Genomic DNA, 16,988 nt, shown 5'->3' with positions numbered 1-16,988 from the left:
CCAAAATGGGGTTGGAACTCACAGCAACAGCTTTATGCAAAGAAATCTCTTTACCAGTCTTCTTACCAAATACTCTCTGTTCTCTCAAAACTTAATATTCTTGAAGTAGATAAAGGGGCTTAAAAGCCATGAAACGAGTTCTTCTGTTTTCCCCTTAGTAACCTCAAATTTGAGGCAGAAGAGTTCCATTCTAATAACTTGCATGTCAGTTACTTACGGCTGCATAACAAATTACCCCCAAACTTAGTGGTGTAAACAATAAACATTTATTATTGCTCACAGCTTCTCCAGGTCAGGAATTCCGAAGTGGCTTAGCTAGGCAGCTCTGGCTCAGAGTCTTGTGAGGTTCCAGTCAAGATATCAGCTTGACCAGGGCTTGGAGGATCACTTCCAACATGGTCCATTCACATGGTTTGCAAGTTGGTGCTGGTTGTTAGTGGAAGGCCTCAATTCCTCCCCCCTGGAATTCTCCACAGGGCTGCTCCAGCGTTCTCATGACATGGCAGCTGGATTCCCGCAGAGCGAACCACCAGGTGAAAGCAGCAACACCTTTTATGGTCTAACCTCATGAGTCACATACTGCCACCTCTAATTCCTCAGTCACATTGACCAGCTCTGATTCAATATGGAACAAATACCAGGAATAAAGGATTACTGGGGACCATTTTGGAGGCTGCCTGCCACACCCTGTTACACTTAAAATGACCATTATCCCCTAAAACAAACTGAACAAGGTAAGTAAACAAGAGACCACAAATTTAGATTGTTTTAATCAAAACTGCTTTGGGGCCCTGACTGGGTGGCTCAGTTAGTTACAGCATCATGCCATGTACACCCAAAAGATCATGGGTTTGATTCCCAGTCAGGGCACATACCTAGGTTGCGGGTTCAATCCCCAGATGGGGCACTTAGGGGAGGCAACCAATCAATGTTTCTCTCACATGGGTTTCTCTCTCTCAAATCAGTAAACATATTCCTCTGGAGATGGTAAGAAAAAAAAAAACACCCTGCTTTGGGGAATTCTTGATCTTCGAAATTATGTATGTCATCTGGCCCTCTCCACATCTGTTCCTCATCTATAAGTCCAGGACTCTCCTTGAAGGAAGGCAGGACTTTGGCCTGATCTTAAGGGTTCATTTACATTTTCAGATCTCTGATTCTACATCATAATCAGAAAATAAAGCTTTGTAAATATTGTACAGTGGACATTTATACTGAATTTACAATTCAATAAAAACATTCTAAGGTGTGTCATTACAAGAATCATCTCTGTTTTATTTATTTTACAGAGTAATGATTTAAATTGAATACATTTGGGCACGGTAAATATTTGACATGAAAAGCAGTTATATCAGAATGGATATCAGAAAAATAGCAACTCATCTTACACATAATAACTAGAAAATATTTATCTGTCTGATCATTTAAGTGTTACAAATCCTGAGAATGTTATATACTGAACAAACTAGGTACTACCTTATAATTAAATCTTGCTGGAAATCATCCTTTTAAAAAATGCTCTGAGGTATAAATCACCTATGTATTAAACATGAGTCTTTTACATTTTACAAAGAGTTTAAACAAATATATCAAACAATTAAAGTTCAGTGGCTCTTAAAACAACTATTAGTCAGGTTCAAGGACACACTGTTCCACGATTTCCCGTAAGTTGGGGTTCTCCATTGCAGCTGCCACTCGTTCTTTGTCATTTATCTGCTTGTTGACTGCAAAACACATAGATAAAAGTTAGAAGAACCGTGTCAATAGACAGTATTTTTCTTCGGCTGTTAAAACAGAGAATTTAACTCCTTGAGAACTTAAAGTTGATTTTGGCTAATTATTCATAAGTTATGGAAGGGAAACTTAAAGAGAAAAATATCCCCTATAATCTTATTATTCTACCACAACTATTTTCATTTCTTTCTTTCCAGTCTTTGTCCACATGCATATCTCCATGTCACACTCAGGGTAAGTACAATTGTGAAAATTGCTCTTTTTCCCCCTTAAGCCAATGTTTTTAAACTACAGGGTTATTTAACACAGCAAAAAATTTAAGTACTCTAAATTAATTATGAAGAAAAAATAATTTAAAAAAATTAAAAATAGCCCTGGCCAGTGTGGTTCAGTTGGCTGGAACATCATCCTGTACAGCAAAAGGTGGCAGGTTTGATTCCCAGTCAGGGCGCATACCCAGGTTGCAGGTTCAATCCCTGGCAGGAGGCAACTGATCAATGTTTCTCTCTCACATCGATGTTTCTCTCTCCCCTCTCCCCTTTCCTCTCTCTCTAAAATCAATTAAAATAAATAAATACATAAGTAAATAAATAATAAATTACAAAGACTATGCTGCAACAAGCATCTTTAAACATACAGCCTTCTTTTTGAAAAGATTCTTCAATATGGGATTATCAGATCCGAGAATATGAGTATTTTTATGGTTTGAATGATATAACTAAATTACTTCCCAATATTTTTTACCAATTTATATTCTCAACAGCAATACATGAGCTATCAATTTGCCAGAAATACCTAGTATTATTTTGAAAAACAAAACAAAAAAGACAGCATTGGCCAGGTGGCTCGGTTGGAGTGTCATCCTGTATACCAAAAGGCTGCGGGTTTGATTCACAGGCAGGGCGCATACAGGAGGCAACCAATCAATGTCTCTCTCTCTCTCAATCTCTCTCTCTCTCTCTCTCTCTCCCCTTCCACTCTCTCTCTAAAATCAATAAAAACAGATCCTCAGGTGAGGATTAAAAAATATATATACATTCATACATACATACACATGCACACACATAGAATGAGATAAAAAATAGTTCCAATTATTATTGTAATTTGCAATTTCTTCATAGTGAGATAACATTTTCTCATGTTTATTTATTAGCTCTTCTTGTGTGAATTTTCTGTTTATGTCTCTTTCTATTAATCTGTTGGGTCTTTTTTTTAAACTAGTTTAAACATATAATAAAGGTGTTGCTCCATATTGGTTGTCTATAATTTGCTACAAATGATCCTGATGGAAGAGTTCAAAAGAGAGATGTCCATATTCTTTATTATTATTATTTTTAATCCTCACCTGAGGATATATTTATTGATTTTTGAGGGCAGAGGAAAAGAGGGAGAGAGGGAGGGAGAGAGAAACATCAATCGGTTGCCTCCTATGTGATGCATGAACCAAGATCAAACCCACAACCTATTTGGTGCAAGGAATGAAGCTCCCTCTAATCTACTGAGCCACCCAGAGATGTCCATGTGCTTTTTTTTTTTTAAGATTTTATTATTATTATTATTATAATTTTAGAGAGAGAGGAAGGGAGAAGAGAAAAAGAAAAAGAGAAAAACACTGATGTGAGAGCTAACATCCATGGGCTCCCTTCTACACACGTCCTACCAGGGATCGAGCCCGCAACCCGGGCATGTGCTCTGACTGGGAATCAAACCAGCAACCTTTCGGTGCATGGCACAACAACCAACAAACTGAGCCACACTGGTTAGGGCAAGATGTCCATATTCTTAATGTGGGCTAACTTTTCTGGGATCCTGCTAAAATGTCACATGTAGAAAACATATATATTCTTATATAAACAATTGCAATTCTTCCTGTTTCTTCCTACTACAATGTAGGCTCCCCAAGAGCAAGAATGTATCTCAAGGGTCAAACTGCCTATACATAAAAAGCACTCAATAAATACTTAGTAAATGAAAAACCCCTAAAAAAAAGCTTAATACTATGCTATTATAAAATCCCATAATTAAGAGGAGCTTCAAAAACATAACAAGAGTAGATTTAGGGTACCAAAACTCTTTTATTTTTTAAATTAAGAGGTAGAAGCCATCAGCTTATGGGATTTGAATAAATTTAAGACATGAGGAGTAAAAAAAATCTTCCTGTCTGGAACTGTGAAAAGAGAACATGGTTTTAGCAGTTTTCATGACAGTGCCTAAAAAGTCTCCTGAATGGGCTGTTCCTCTGAAAGCAGTGGGCTTTCTTCCCTTTCTGCACCTTTCTTCTGTGTTCATTTTTGTGTTCATCTCTTCCTGTGTGTGCTTTTGAGTCACTGTCTTCCTGTCTGTCTTATTGTTGCTCTTACTATCCCTTTGCCCCTCCTCTGTTGTTTTCTAACTTCTCAATTTACTTATTGATGAAAGCTAACTTCTCAACTTACTTATTAATGAATGCACAACATACATTTTTAAATGTATTTCTCACTATATGTACTCTATCGTTTTTAGATAAAATTCTGTTCTGTTTTTAATATAGCACATAGGTTATGTGGAACATTTTGTCTTTTGCTTTTCCCAAACTCCACCTCTGCTATTTTTAAGTAGGTACTGATTGACTTCTCTCTGTAGGCCAGAGGTGTTCTATACAAAAAAGATTCCCCACTCCCACTTTATTTTAGTAATTATTATTACTTTTTAATCCTCACCTGAGGATATGTTTTTATTGAATTTTTAGAGAGAGGAAGGGAGAGAGAGAGAGAAATATTGATGTGAGAGAGAAACACTAATCAGTTGCCTCCTATATGTGTCCTGACTGGGAATTGAACCCCCAACATTTTGGTGCACGCTCTAACCAACTGAGCCACCCGCCCAGGGCCCCACTCCCATTTTAATACATTAATCCAGAAAGACAACACCTACCCCAAAATTCCCTAAAGCTTTACTCACTAGACCTTCAATTCCAAGTATTCAACTCTCTATCCTGCCACCAAAGAAAAGAATCAAGTTCTCTTTATAAGTCAAGATTCCTAGAGCTGGATGTTCTTTACAAATGTGTAACCACTGACCTAAACCAGTCAACATCCACAGGGCCTAACTCTAACTCACCCAGAGTCCTACTGAAAAAATTACATCCATGAAATGTTTCCAGACCTCAAGGAAGAGTTAATAACTGATTTTGCACTTTTTTGCAAATGACCCAATAGATACTTAGCTGGCAGAATAATCTGGTATCTAAGACAAAGTACTATCTGAAGTTGTTTTTAATAATGATTTAAAATTCACTTACTGTCTTCCTCTGTTGAGTGGGTTCCTTCAGAAATGTAGATTTCCAACTAGGAAGAAAAAAAATATTAAAAATTAAAAATATTAAAAGTAAAACATTTAGCCCAGTCAGTGTGGCTCAGCAGTTGAGCATCAATACAGGATATCGAGGTTCGATTCCAGGTCAGAGCACATGCCCTGTTGTAGGCTCAATCCCTGGTGGGGGGGCGTGCAGGAGGCAGCCAATCAATGACTCTCTCATCATTGATGTTTCTATCTCTCTCCTTCCCTCTCCCTTCCTCTCCCTGAAATCAATAAAGGTATATTAAAAAAATAAATAAAACATTTAGAGCATTCTAAGATGATGTGTGTAGAGGAATGTACAATGTACTCAAGAGCCTAGGAATGAAAGCCCAAGTCCTGTTTCTACTATCGAGGACTTAGGAACAAATCCCTCAGATTCTTCTCTAAAAACAAGGGTTGAAATGAGTAGGATTTTAAATTTTGGTCACCTGGGAAAGGTCTGTAGCGGGCATTCCATTTTTAAAAAAATACAAACTAATATAATTTTATACAAATAAGATCTCATACATGTTTTACTCATGAATGTCCCTCTCCTACACTCTAACTCTTCCTCCCAAATCGGCATCTAAACTTGCTACCTGCCCCCCACCCCCAAGAAATCTACATTAATAATCTACTGTAGTTTCTTCCACATTTTTCTCTATACCCCCATAATCTAACACAAATTTCAAGCACACATACACCCCAAGGTTAGACATTCCTTTTTATTTCTTATTTTACAAAAACGGGTCACAGTATATAGTTTTCAGTACCCTCCTTTTCTCATCCACTTTTATTTTGATTAATTTATTCTCAAGTACAATATAGGTTAAGCTATCCTTCCAGGTCCTGCTGCATTCACTCTCTCAGAGAACCAGAGGTTTTGAGTCAAACTCACAAAATTACTGCAAATCCTGTGGTAAATAAATCATGCTATATGATAAAGACATGTTTACTTTCCAGAGAACAATAGAGCATATCAACTAATTCTTAGACTTATTTACTACTGAGAGAAATGCTTTTCGTGACTGAAAAAAATCATAGCATATCATGGCTAAAAGAGACCTTAGAGATCATCTAATCCACTCTTTTCTTTGGGGGGGGGGGTAACCCCCAATAAACAAGGATTTATTTGGAAGTTTCCAAACCTGCCTAAAGTGGCACCTTCCAAGCCCTAGGCCCACCCTCCTCACCAAGCTCCAAATGGCAATGAGTTCTACCCACCTACCCCTGCCCTTCACCAAGCACACACACCCCTACCTCAGACCATGCCAGAGAACTTGCACATCCCCTTCCTCTAGGAGGCTTTACTGCCCCAGGCCCAAGAGCTGGGGTGGCAGCCCTCTGGTTCCCAGATGATGGCAGCCAGAGCCACTTGCACGGATTAAGGCAAGAAAATAAGGGAGGAGGCACCAAACAGGACTCCCTGAAAAATCCCAACTTAACCCCTGTACAAAAAAGTGGCTCCCGCATAGAAGAACCTGCTCCCCAAATAGAGTATATACCCCAAAGGCAAAGAAAAAACCAGCAGCAAGGCTGGACTGGTAGGAATGGCAAAGAACTTTGATTTAGAAAGGCTAGGAAGAGTGTAAGTTATGCTCCTCTTCCTTGCCCAGCTCCCCAGAGCCAGCTAGGGCACTTGCCCCAAGGGGGAGTCTGTAAACAAGCAAAGCCAGCAGCCTTTGGTTTTGAAACATCTCTGCTACAAAGTCAAAGCAAGGCCTCCAGTAGTCCTACTAGGGCCTGCCAGCAGGGGGCAGAGGCATCCGCTGTGAACCCAATGAAAGCCAACACATTAATAAGGCTTTGGGACCAAGCAACAAGGAATTCTATCACTACATTTATGAAACTAAAGCTGGGAAGCAGAGGGTGATAGGAGATACCCACCCCTCACTCCCCTCTTTATCCTACGTGTCTGCAGCCTCAGATGATGGTCCCTTCCAGGCTGAGAAGGAAGAGATCTCTGAACAGTTAGGTCAGGTGAATTCCCAGCACCTGTTCCTGCCTTCGCTGCTGCATCTTAGCGGATATGCCTCCCCACTGCTTCCTGGGCCGAGGGCTGGTGGTAGAAAGCAGCTCATCTTTCTTCCTCAGGATTCCCAGTCACATCAATGATGATCTTGAAGTCTCGGTGCTGGGAATGGAGCCATCCCTGGATGAAATCCTGGGGGTTAGTGCTAAAGCTGAGCATGAAATCCCTGTGGGTCTTCAGCTGGTTGATGGATTCAATGGTCTCAAGGATCTTGATATCAAGAGAGGCAATCCTCTAATGACTAGTGACAGAGACCAGAAAATTCTCATCCGGGCCCTGAGTAGGTTGGCCACCTCCACATCAATGTCATACATAACAAGCTGTCTTCTGGTCATTAGGGTCCATGCTAATGACATGGTTGATGACCATGGGATCTGGATGCTACAGCAATCCAGCCAGCTTCATGGGAATCTCAGAAACGGAGTTGACCACAACTGAGATCTAGCAGAGGTAACAGTGGCAGTTGTTCTCACGCTCATGCCTGTCCTATAGCTGGTTGCGTTTAATATAAAGCCACAGGGCCTGCACGATGGCAGCCCTCATCTGTTTACACTCCAAGCAGCCTTGCCAGCAGGGGTCCAACTTGTACTGGGGAGGCGGATGATCCAGCATGAGTAGGAGGGTGCACTTGACATTGAGGTCTCCAGGCCATTTCACCTGGAAGCCATCTGTCTCCTGGGTGGTGGGCATCCAATGCCCACCAGGTGATTGTCAGTTCCTTGTCTAGTTCCATGACAAGGCTCTTAAAGAATGAAGAGAACTTCCTCTTCTGTTTGCTAGGATCAGCCAGCAGTTTTCCCTCCACTCAGAGTTCCTAGGAAGCCACCTTGTCCCCTTCATGGGTTTCCCCCAGGGGTCCCTGCACTGTCTCCGTCTGCCTAGCTGAGACTGAACATATTGGAAATATAGACCTGCAGCTTTCTTTTTTGTTTTTTTTAATTAAAATCTTTATTGATTTCAGAGAGAGGAAGGGAGAGAAAGAGAAAGAAACATCAATGATGAGACAGAGTCATTGATCGGCTGCCTCCTGCACACCCCAGACTGGGGATTGAGCCCACAACCCGGGCACGTGCCCTGACCGGGAATCGAACCGAGAACTCCTGGATCCTAGGTTGATACTCAACCCCTGAACCACACCTGGCCGGGCCGCAGCTTTCATTTTTGTGTCAGAGGCTTTTTGACAGCCTCCTGGATCTCCATCCACTTGCAAGCAATGGTCCTATCCAGCTTCCACTCAAAAGCTAAGAAGAGATCCATGTACACCTGAGACTCTGGGACAAGCTTCCAAATTTGCTGAGGTAGAAACTTATCTGCCATCTTCCTCCTCTTTAACCCCCGGTGCTGATGGGCACTGGGGCCTGGGCCTGGGGCACAAGCAGGCATTTTTGGAATGGGTCCATCATGGTGGGTGGCATGCCAGGTCAAAGTGGAGTAGCTGTACCAAATGGGGAGCCCACAGGGGGTCCTATCTGCAAGCCAGCCATGGGTATCGAGCACCCTGGTGGCACGCCAGGCCATTGGTACTGCACAATGGAGCCCGTGGGGACCATGGGGTGGAAGGCGGCAGCCCCACAGGCCCCCCACACCTCCAGCTGGCCCAGGCCCCCTGAGCGCTGGTCTGGGCAGCATGCTGGGTCTGGTTGGCAGAGGCAATGCTCCCTAATCCAGTTTTTTAAAAAGACTAAACACCATATAAATTCTCCTAGTTGCACAAACAATACTAACTCTTATTCTAGACAGTAAAGTAACAGATATAAAATCACTCCATATTCGTTTACTTTGGTTTAAAATTATGCATGACTCATTATTCTGAAAAATGATAAAGAAGAGTCAGCATTTACCTGCTATTTCTATATGAACTATACCTCAGGGAGCCAAACAGTTGGTTTGGTACACTGCAGGCATAAAAGATTCTAAACTTGAGAGGTTTTTTGCGGCCCTTTTCAAGCATTTCTTGCTTGGCTTTAAATTTTTTGCACATGAGCCCTGGCCCAGTAGTTCAGTTGGTTAGAGCGTCACCCCAATATGCTAAGGTGGCAGGTTCGATCTCTGGTCAGGGCACATATAGGAAATAACTCATGAATGCATAAAATAAGTGGAAAAACAAATCGATGTTTCTCTTTCTCAAATCAATAAATAAAAATTAAAATAAATAAATTTGTTGCACATGAAAAAATACTCAACATTATTAGCCATCAGGGAAATGCAAATCAAAACCTCAATGAGCTATCACTTCAACCCAGTAGGATAGCTAAAATGAAAAAGACAAGTGCTGGAGACACTGTGGAGAAATCAGAACTCTCCTACACTGCTGGTAGAAACATGAAATGGTGGAGCAGCTGCGGAAAAGAGTCTGGCAGTTCCTCAAAAAGTTAAATATAGAGTTGCTGTATGATCCACCAATTTTACTCCTTAGATGGAAAACAAATGGAAACATATGCCACACAAAAACTTGTACACAAATGTTCATAGCAGCATTATTCATAATAGGCAAAAAGTAGAAACTACCTAATGTCTATCAACTGATACACAAATAAATAAAATGTGGTATATCCACACAATGGAATAGTATACTGATACATATTACAACATGGATGAATTCTGAAAATATTAATATCTAAAATTTTTTTTACTGATTTGAGAGAGAGAAACATCAATTTGTTGTTCCACTTATTCATGCATTCATTGGTTGATTCTTGTATGTGCCCTGACTGGGGATTGAACCCCCCAACCCTAGTGTATGGGGATGATGCTCTACCCAACTGAGCTACCTGGACAGGGCCGTGAAAATATTATTTTATGAAAAAGAAGCTAGTCTTAAAAGACCACAAATTATATGATTCCATTTAAATGAAACACCCAGAACAGGCAAATCTAGAGGCAAAAGTAGATTAGTGGTTGCCTAAGGATAGGGGAGGGTTTAGGAGAAATGGGGAGTGGAGTGACTGGTATCAGCACAGGGTTTCTTACTGGGATGATGAAAATGTTCCAAAATTAATAGTAGTGATTTTGGACAATTCAGTGAAAATACTAAAAACTATTAAACTGTACACTTTACATAGGTGAATTATATAATAATTTGAAATAAATCTCAATAAAACTGTTATAAAACAACAAAAAACATCTTCCTTACCTTATGTTTAAATGGTAAACACCGCTGAAGTTTTACTCTTAAGCACAGCCCTGGGGAGGAAAAAAAAGCCCCAGTTATCCCATCTCACTGGTTCCTGAAAAAGCATACATCTGTGTCTTAGCATCTCCATATAATACAGTTGTTAAAAACAGCTTTGGCTCAATCCACTGCAGGTCTCCTTTGAGTCTCACACCATGCTAGCAACTTTAATACAGATATAGCCTTACACATTCCTTATGATAATCCAGTGAGCTAGGTATTATCAACCCCATTCTACAAATTATGAAACCAAGGTCATAATGTAACTTGCCCAAGGCCACTGAGCTAGTAAAGTGGCAGAGCTGGGATTGGAACCTAAGATCACTGCAAAGCCCAGGTCCTTTCAACTCTATCAATTTGCCTTCAAGCAAAAAGTCAATTCACTCATTAAACTTTACTGAATGCCCACAACAGGCCAGGCCACATAAAAATTTATAATCTAGTAAGAGCCACTTATAAAGGAACAAAAGAAACCTCTCAAAATTGGAATCTTCTATGCCTGCAAGGTACAAAGTTGTTTACCTAAAACAAGTTCCTCTGAAGTTCAGTTTATCACCCCAATGCCAAGATACAGTTCTATAATTTTTTTCCAATTGAAACTTATAAGAGAAATTAAAACTGGGCTTGGAACAGACCCTCAGTGCCAATGTTCCATTTCTCCCCCACCTCAAAATAAGGAATGAAGCCCTGGTCGGGCAGCTCAGTTGGTTGGAGCAATGACCTGTGCACCAAAAAGGTTGTGGGTTCAATTCTCGGTCAGGGCACATACCTAGGTTGCAGGTTCGATACTCTGTAAGCCATAAAGTTGTGACACATCATGCTAATTGTTACTTTGGGTCAATATCAGTTAGAATAATTTAGAATTAAAAATATACATATATGTGTGTGTGTGTATATATATATATATATACACACACACACACATATATAAATAAAACCTTACCAATAAGAGTCGCCAAAGAGCAATGAGGTACTGTTGGTGTGAATCTGATAATAACCAAATAGTCCTCTTCATTTATCTCCTGAACCTCCACACAACTTTCCGTTACCACTTCCAGTTCTTCCAAAGTATTGGGCTTCTCTGGGTCCCGGATAGTCCGAATCAAATCTAAAGAAACATCACAAACAAGGCATAACGTAAAAATATGAATATTCTAAGTATGAATGATTTTGCCAGTCTTAATCAAAAAGCACATTCTTCTTTGTATTTAAGCAAATACTAGAGCAATTCTCCAGATTTCTGACAGAAATTTCCACTACCAGTTTCCTTTTGAGAAAACTGTTTTCCTGGATTATTAGATCATATCCAGTGTCTTAGATTCAACACTGAAGTGACAATATAAGAATGGGGAAAGTGTCATAGACACTCAAGAGGAAGAAATAACTTTTAGTTTAGGAGCATGTAATATTGGGACTTAAGGAAGTGGAATGTGAATTAGGCCTTTAAAAATGGGTAACATTTCAGCAGCTCTCTACGGAGCATGCCTGGGCCTTTCCCCACACCCTTTCGCCTCCTTGCCTCTCTCTTTCTCCTAAGCTCTAAAGGCCCTTCTTTTGCCTCTGTAACTTGTTCCCTGAGCCCGCATAGCTCAGCTGGTTCACTTCTTCCACAGCTCACTTCTTCTACCTCTGTGAATGTCTAAAACTTTTGCTTGTATTTGACAAAATTAAAAATAAAAATGGGTAACATTTCAATATCCAACATTTAAGGTGAAGGAAAGTAAAGAACCAGAAATTTAGTTTGCCTGGAACCCAGCATAAACGAAGAGGATGTAAGAGTTTGGGTCAAACCACCAAGGATCATTTGGGATTTTGAACAAGGCAGTGACATGGACAGCATTACACTGTCAGCTGGTAGCTCATCTACCAGCTGATAGACACCAAACTAAAGAGCAGAGCCAGGGATACCAGCTGAAAAAGCTGGACCTAAAATAGGCACCTAACAATGTAACAGAGAGGAGGAGACAGAGGAAGAAGTAATTTCTGAGACAGGATCAACAGAATTTGACAACTGTTTAAATGTAGACGAGAAGGGAGAAAAGGAAACTCTGTTTATTGATTTTAGTGAGGGAGGGAGAGAGGGGAAAAGAGAGATGTGAGAGAAACATCGATTGGGTACCTCCCGTATGCCCCCCGACTGAGGACTGAACCTGAAACCTAGGTGCCCTGACTGGAAATCAAACCCACAACCTTTCTGGTGTACAGGGTGATGCTCTAACCGAGACACCCAGCCAGGGCAACGACTCAAATTTTAAATGTAAGTGCCTGGGAGAACATGGATAGAATAAAACAACAGAGAATGCAGGAATTTGAGCAGGGGCTAGGGCAAATGGTTTTAATTTCATACATCTTTTGTTTAAGGAGCAAACCAGTGGTACATTCCAGCAAACACTGAGCCGTGCTTGACATAAGGTGTAAGAAAGCACTGAGGCTGGAGTGGTTGTTGAACCTAAGAGATTCACAAGGAAGGAGTGGGACGGTAGTTTTCAGCCTAGGCTGAACAATGGACTCACCAGGAATCCTTTTAAAAATCAAAAACTAACGTCCAAGCCTTGAATACTCCCAGATATTCCAATTTAACTGATCTGTAGTATGGCCTAGGTGTTGAAACTTTTAAGAAAGTCCTTTAAAAAACAAACAAACAAACAAAAATTCCGCAGCCTTGGTTGGTCTGGCTCAGTGGTTAGTGTCTGCCCACAGAATGAAGGGTCTGGGGTTCGATTCCAGCCAAGGGCACGTACCTCGGTTACAGGCTCGATCCCCAGTCCTGGTTGGGGCCCGTGCGGGAGGCAACCAATCGATATGTCTCTCTCACATCGATGTTTCTCTCTCTCTCACCCCCTTCCACTCTCTGAAAAGCAATGGAAAAAATAGCCTTGGGTAAGGATAAAAAATAAATAAATAAATTCCTCAGGTTATTATGTGTAACCCAGTTTGAGAATCACTAATATAAGAGACCCAAGGATAGATCTGTGGAAAGCATCTAATTTGGGCATCAGAAGGAGGGAGAAAAACAAGAAGCAGAGAAGGGAGACAGGGGTGGCTAACAATACCAAATGCTGCAAAAAAATTTAGGTTGATGAGAGCTAAAACAGGTCTTTGGTCACCCAGGAACTCACCTGTAAGAAAGCAGTTTCAGTAGAGAGGTGAAGGCAGAAGCCAGCCTGCAGAAGAAGTGAGTGGGAACTGAAAATGTAGCTTTGGCAGGGATGGGAAAGGCAGAGAGAAGACAGTGGGTTTAGAAAAAGCCAGAACAATGACAAGGATAAGGGAAACTTGAGTATGTTTTACAGCCCAAAGGGAAGGGTCAAATAAGAGGAAGAGAGACTGAAAATTTAAGGTGGGGAGGTGGTAAAATAAGCAGAAGGGAGTGAGACCAAGGATGTGGGAACCTGGGTTGGCCTTGGAGAGGACAGATTTCCTTCTTACTCTGAGGTTGTAGAAAAAGATGCAAAAGGAGAATGACAGAGAGAAACGGTCAAGCAAAAAGGACAGGAGTGGAGGGAGTTCACAAAGCATAGGCTCAATGTTTTCCAACCCTGGCTTCCTTCTCCTGGCCTATAATCCTTACCTGTATTATATTTGCATTCTTATGGTTGTCTCTCTTACCTTCGGTCAGAGAAGGTTATTTAGATCCACTCTTTTTAGTTTTCAAAACAATACAAAGAAAGTCATAAGGCAATTGTGAAGTGGTGGAAAGTGCACTAAGTTTGGAATCAGAAGACATGGGCTTTATAGTTTTTCCTTACTGGCAGTGTTACCTGCTGGTAGTTGTGTAACCATTCGAAACTCTGTTTCCTCATCTATACAATGAAGATGGTCCCAGGGCTTAAAAAGAGAAGTGTGTGTGCTTTTTTTAGCACTCCAGGCTTGGCTGTGTTAAGGAACTGTAATTTCGAGAGCCGGATACAAACACTCTATCCCGTCCTCTTCTCTCGGGGACCCTCTGCCTATTTCCTCTGCAGTAGAAGAAAGTGGCTGTGACCTTGGGCCGGTCCCCAACTTGGCAGTCACACAGCAGTGGCCTAAACGGTGGCAGGAAGAGCGCGTGCCCAGGGATAGGAAAGAAAGAGGCTCAAGTAGTGCAACCAGGCCAGCTTTGCTTCCTAACCAAGCACCCGAGACTCCAGCTCTGCCACTAGGACGTGGGGCAGACAAGGGAAAGGAAGCGTCTGAGACTTCCACGCTTGGCTTGCCCCAGGTTAAGGAAGAGCCGGGTCCTAGAAGGGCCCATATTGCCGCGTGACTTAAAACCCCGAAGGGAGCCCTTCCCCAAACTCCAGAAGAGACCGGCAAAAACCCGAGTCGCCACGCCCAGCCCTCCAGCGAGGCCCTCGTTACCCCCAGCCTCCAAGTAAAACGCCAAATACTGCCCTAGGTAAAATTAATTACCATAAACCTCTAGCGCTTTCTCTTCCATGATCCGGGGCTGCCGGGCAGCTCCCCGCTCAAAGAGGCCCGAGAGCCACAGGACCCTGCTCAGCGTCCAGGAGAGCAGCCCGGACACGCGCTCCATCCTCACGCTCCGCCATCCCTGGCGACTGCCCCACTCGAGCCGCCGTCTTTCAGCAGCTGGCCTCGCGATTTATCCACTTCCTGGTCTTCAGAAGGGCCAAGACGAGCCTCAATGCCCAGAGGAGCAGAGAATGGGCGGGTCCGGACGGAGCAGCGCGGAGGACCTAGGGAAGGGCGCGCAAGGACCACAAACCCCAGCATGCTTTGCTCGGCTTCAGCAGGACGGGGGGGTGGGGTGGATTCCTTGCAGCACGTGAGGCGCATTGCATGCTGGTACGGATGGGCCGTTTTCTTCGGAAAACAGTTGTATTCTGGGACGTGTAGTCTCCGCCAAGGAAGTGGGGGAGTGGGCTGTAACGGTCTATTACTCACTACCGATTGCCTCACTCAGCGCCCTCTGTAAACTAAAGATGAATCCTGAAGAGGTAGGGGAAAGGAGATTTTGATTTCTAGTCCTGGAGGAACGTGTGCATGGAGCCTCCTACGGTTATTTCTCGGAGGGAGCCGCTTCCACCCAAAGATTTTACTTCCTTAGGCCGGAAGTGAGTTTTCCTTGCTGTGAAATGGGATGTCCTGGGAGGCCAGTGAAGGATGGTTAGACGTCGCGGGGGGGACAGGAGGGCTTTTTGGTTTTCTCGTCTCATAGGGATTTATTTACCCCCTACAGGCTGAATATTTCTGCCAACTGCCTTCAAAGACAACTTAGGAGCAGAGCTTTCTCTGTGTCCAGTGCATCCAATAGTGATATTGGCGATCACCATCTTAAAAAAGTATCATAAGTTTGTGGCCGTGATGGTTGCCAGTAAAAAGGTTGATGATATTAGAGTTTTTTGTTTGTGTTTTAAACATTTTTATTGATTTCAGAGAGAGGAAGGGAGTGGGAGAGAGAGAGTTGAAACATCAGTGATGAGAGAGTCGTCATTGATCGACTGCCTCCTGCACGCCCCTACTGGGTATCGAGCCTGCAGCCTGGGCATGTGCCCCAACCGGGAATCAAACCTCTATCTCCTAGGATCCTAGGTTGATGCTCAACCCCTGAGCCACGCCCGGCCAAGCAATGATGTTAGAGTTTTATCCATGCATCCCTCAAATCAAAACGCAAACATTTATTGGGTATTTAATTTGCCAGACTTGGTCTGTAGGCGCCACGAATAGGACAGGGCCCCTGCCTTCCAGCAGCTAACAGATCTGTGGGGGAGCCAACCCCTGATGTTGAGGAATTTGCAGTTAGAAACAAACCTTTTGTCAAAGGCCATGCCTGCCAAGTATGTGTGTGTGTGTTTTCATCTCTATTGAGAAGTCAGGATTAACTTGCAGAATTATCACCCAATAAACTATCCCACTTATGTTATCTAGCTGATTTAGACTTTAGGCTCACCAGACAACCAGTGGATAGTTTAGGTCCCAGGATAATTTTGTTCAGAGTTTAGTAATTTCCCTGCCATCTGTTCCACTTCACATACTCCACAGCAATTGAAAGGATAATCTCAACTTCCTTGCAACCAGCTTTAGGACACTGGGGTTTCACTTCCTCTGTGAGGCCTCCCGACTTTAATAGAATTGGTGATCTCTTTTACTGTGCTGGTACAGCAAATTACAGCACTGAACGTGTTAATTTACCTGCCTGCCTCTCTCAAGGGCCTAGTGGGCCAGGCTCTTCTTTATTTCTATGTCTCTGATGCAGAGCAGGGTGCCAGGCACACAGTAGATGCTCAATATATATATATTTATTGAATGAATTAACTAAATGTTGCACAAAGAATAAATGGTGAGACGACTGCAATCTGTTCAGAGACATCATTAAAAAATACTTATTGAAGTTCTATGAGGGCATTAGGTTTGGCATGGGTAAGTGGCATGTAGAGGTTTTCAGACAACTTTACTCAGACGACATCTCCTTAAGAGGCCTGTTGATGAAACTATTTAGGACACAAAGGGCCCTGGCAACCTGAGCAGCCCCTGGCTCCTCATTTTCGGTCCTTTTGCCCTCTTGGCTAAGATCTCAGCGTCGCGACCCAGGGGTCACATTTGCTAGGCGGAAGCCGAGAGCCAGCCTCGCGCCCGCCCCCAGCGCCTAAGCCCCGCCCCCAGCCCCGAGGCCCCCGCCCCCGCGCCTTCCGCGGAGTGGGTCGTAGCCAGCCCACTCCTCGCTCCGCTGGAACGATTTGCTCGCGGCGCTTTCTCTCTATAAAGTTGTTGTTGCGGCTTCCGCCGGGG

At 42.7% G+C, this 16,988-nt stretch overlaps 1 protein-coding gene and 1 pseudogene across 2 annotated transcripts; both read right to left on the bottom strand.

Moving 5' to 3' along the window:
• Nucleotides 1-243: 243 nt before the first annotated feature.
• Nucleotides 244-14,928, bottom strand: CIAO2A (cytosolic iron-sulfur assembly component 2A). 2 transcript variants are annotated; one of them, XM_016208587.2, is made up of 5 exons: nucleotides 14,649-14,911; nucleotides 11,200-11,364; nucleotides 10,218-10,267; nucleotides 5,015-5,060; nucleotides 244-1,724 (listed from the first exon to the last, which is right to left on the bottom strand). In XM_016208587.2, the coding sequence occupies exons 1-5, from the start codon at nucleotides 14,770-14,772 to the stop codon at nucleotides 1,627-1,629; spliced, it is 483 nt and encodes a 160-aa protein (XP_016064073.1). In that variant the 5' UTR covers nucleotides 14,773-14,911; the 3' UTR covers nucleotides 244-1,626. The 2 variants fall into 2 exon arrangements, with proteins under 2 accessions (XP_016064073.1, XP_016064074.1); XM_016208588.2 differs by lacking the exon at nucleotides 10,218-10,267 and having other exon boundaries at nucleotides 1,638-1,724; nucleotides 14,649-14,928.
• Nucleotides 6,639-8,467, bottom strand: LOC107533768 (SWI/SNF-related matrix-associated actin-dependent regulator of chromatin subfamily D member 2-like; annotated as a pseudogene).
• Nucleotides 14,929-16,988: the final 2,060 nt, after the last annotated feature.

The sequence above is a fragment of the Miniopterus natalensis genome, chromosome 1 (genome assembly GCF_054644295.1).
Source record: "Miniopterus natalensis isolate mMinNat1 chromosome 1, mMinNat1.hap1, whole genome shotgun sequence".
Lineage (NCBI taxonomy): Eukaryota > Metazoa > Chordata > Mammalia > Chiroptera > Miniopteridae > Miniopterus > Miniopterus natalensis.
The sequence above is the reverse complement of the archived record's forward strand: the minus strand, read 5'-3'. Positions and strand labels throughout refer to the sequence as shown.

Coding starts and splice junctions, on each gene's coding strand:
- CIAO2A (XM_016208587.2), bottom strand. CDS start 14,772: ATGGAGCGCGTGTCCGGGCTGCTCTCCTGGACGCTGAGCAGGGTCCTG. Junction 10,268..11,199: donor CTCTTTGGCGACTCTTATTG/GTAAGGTTTTAT, acceptor TTTCCTCCCCAG/GGCTGTGCTTAAGAGTAAAA. Junction 1,725..5,014: donor CCACTCAACAGAGGAAGACA/GTAAGTGAATTT, acceptor TGTGTTTTGCAG/TCAACAAGCAGATAAATGAC.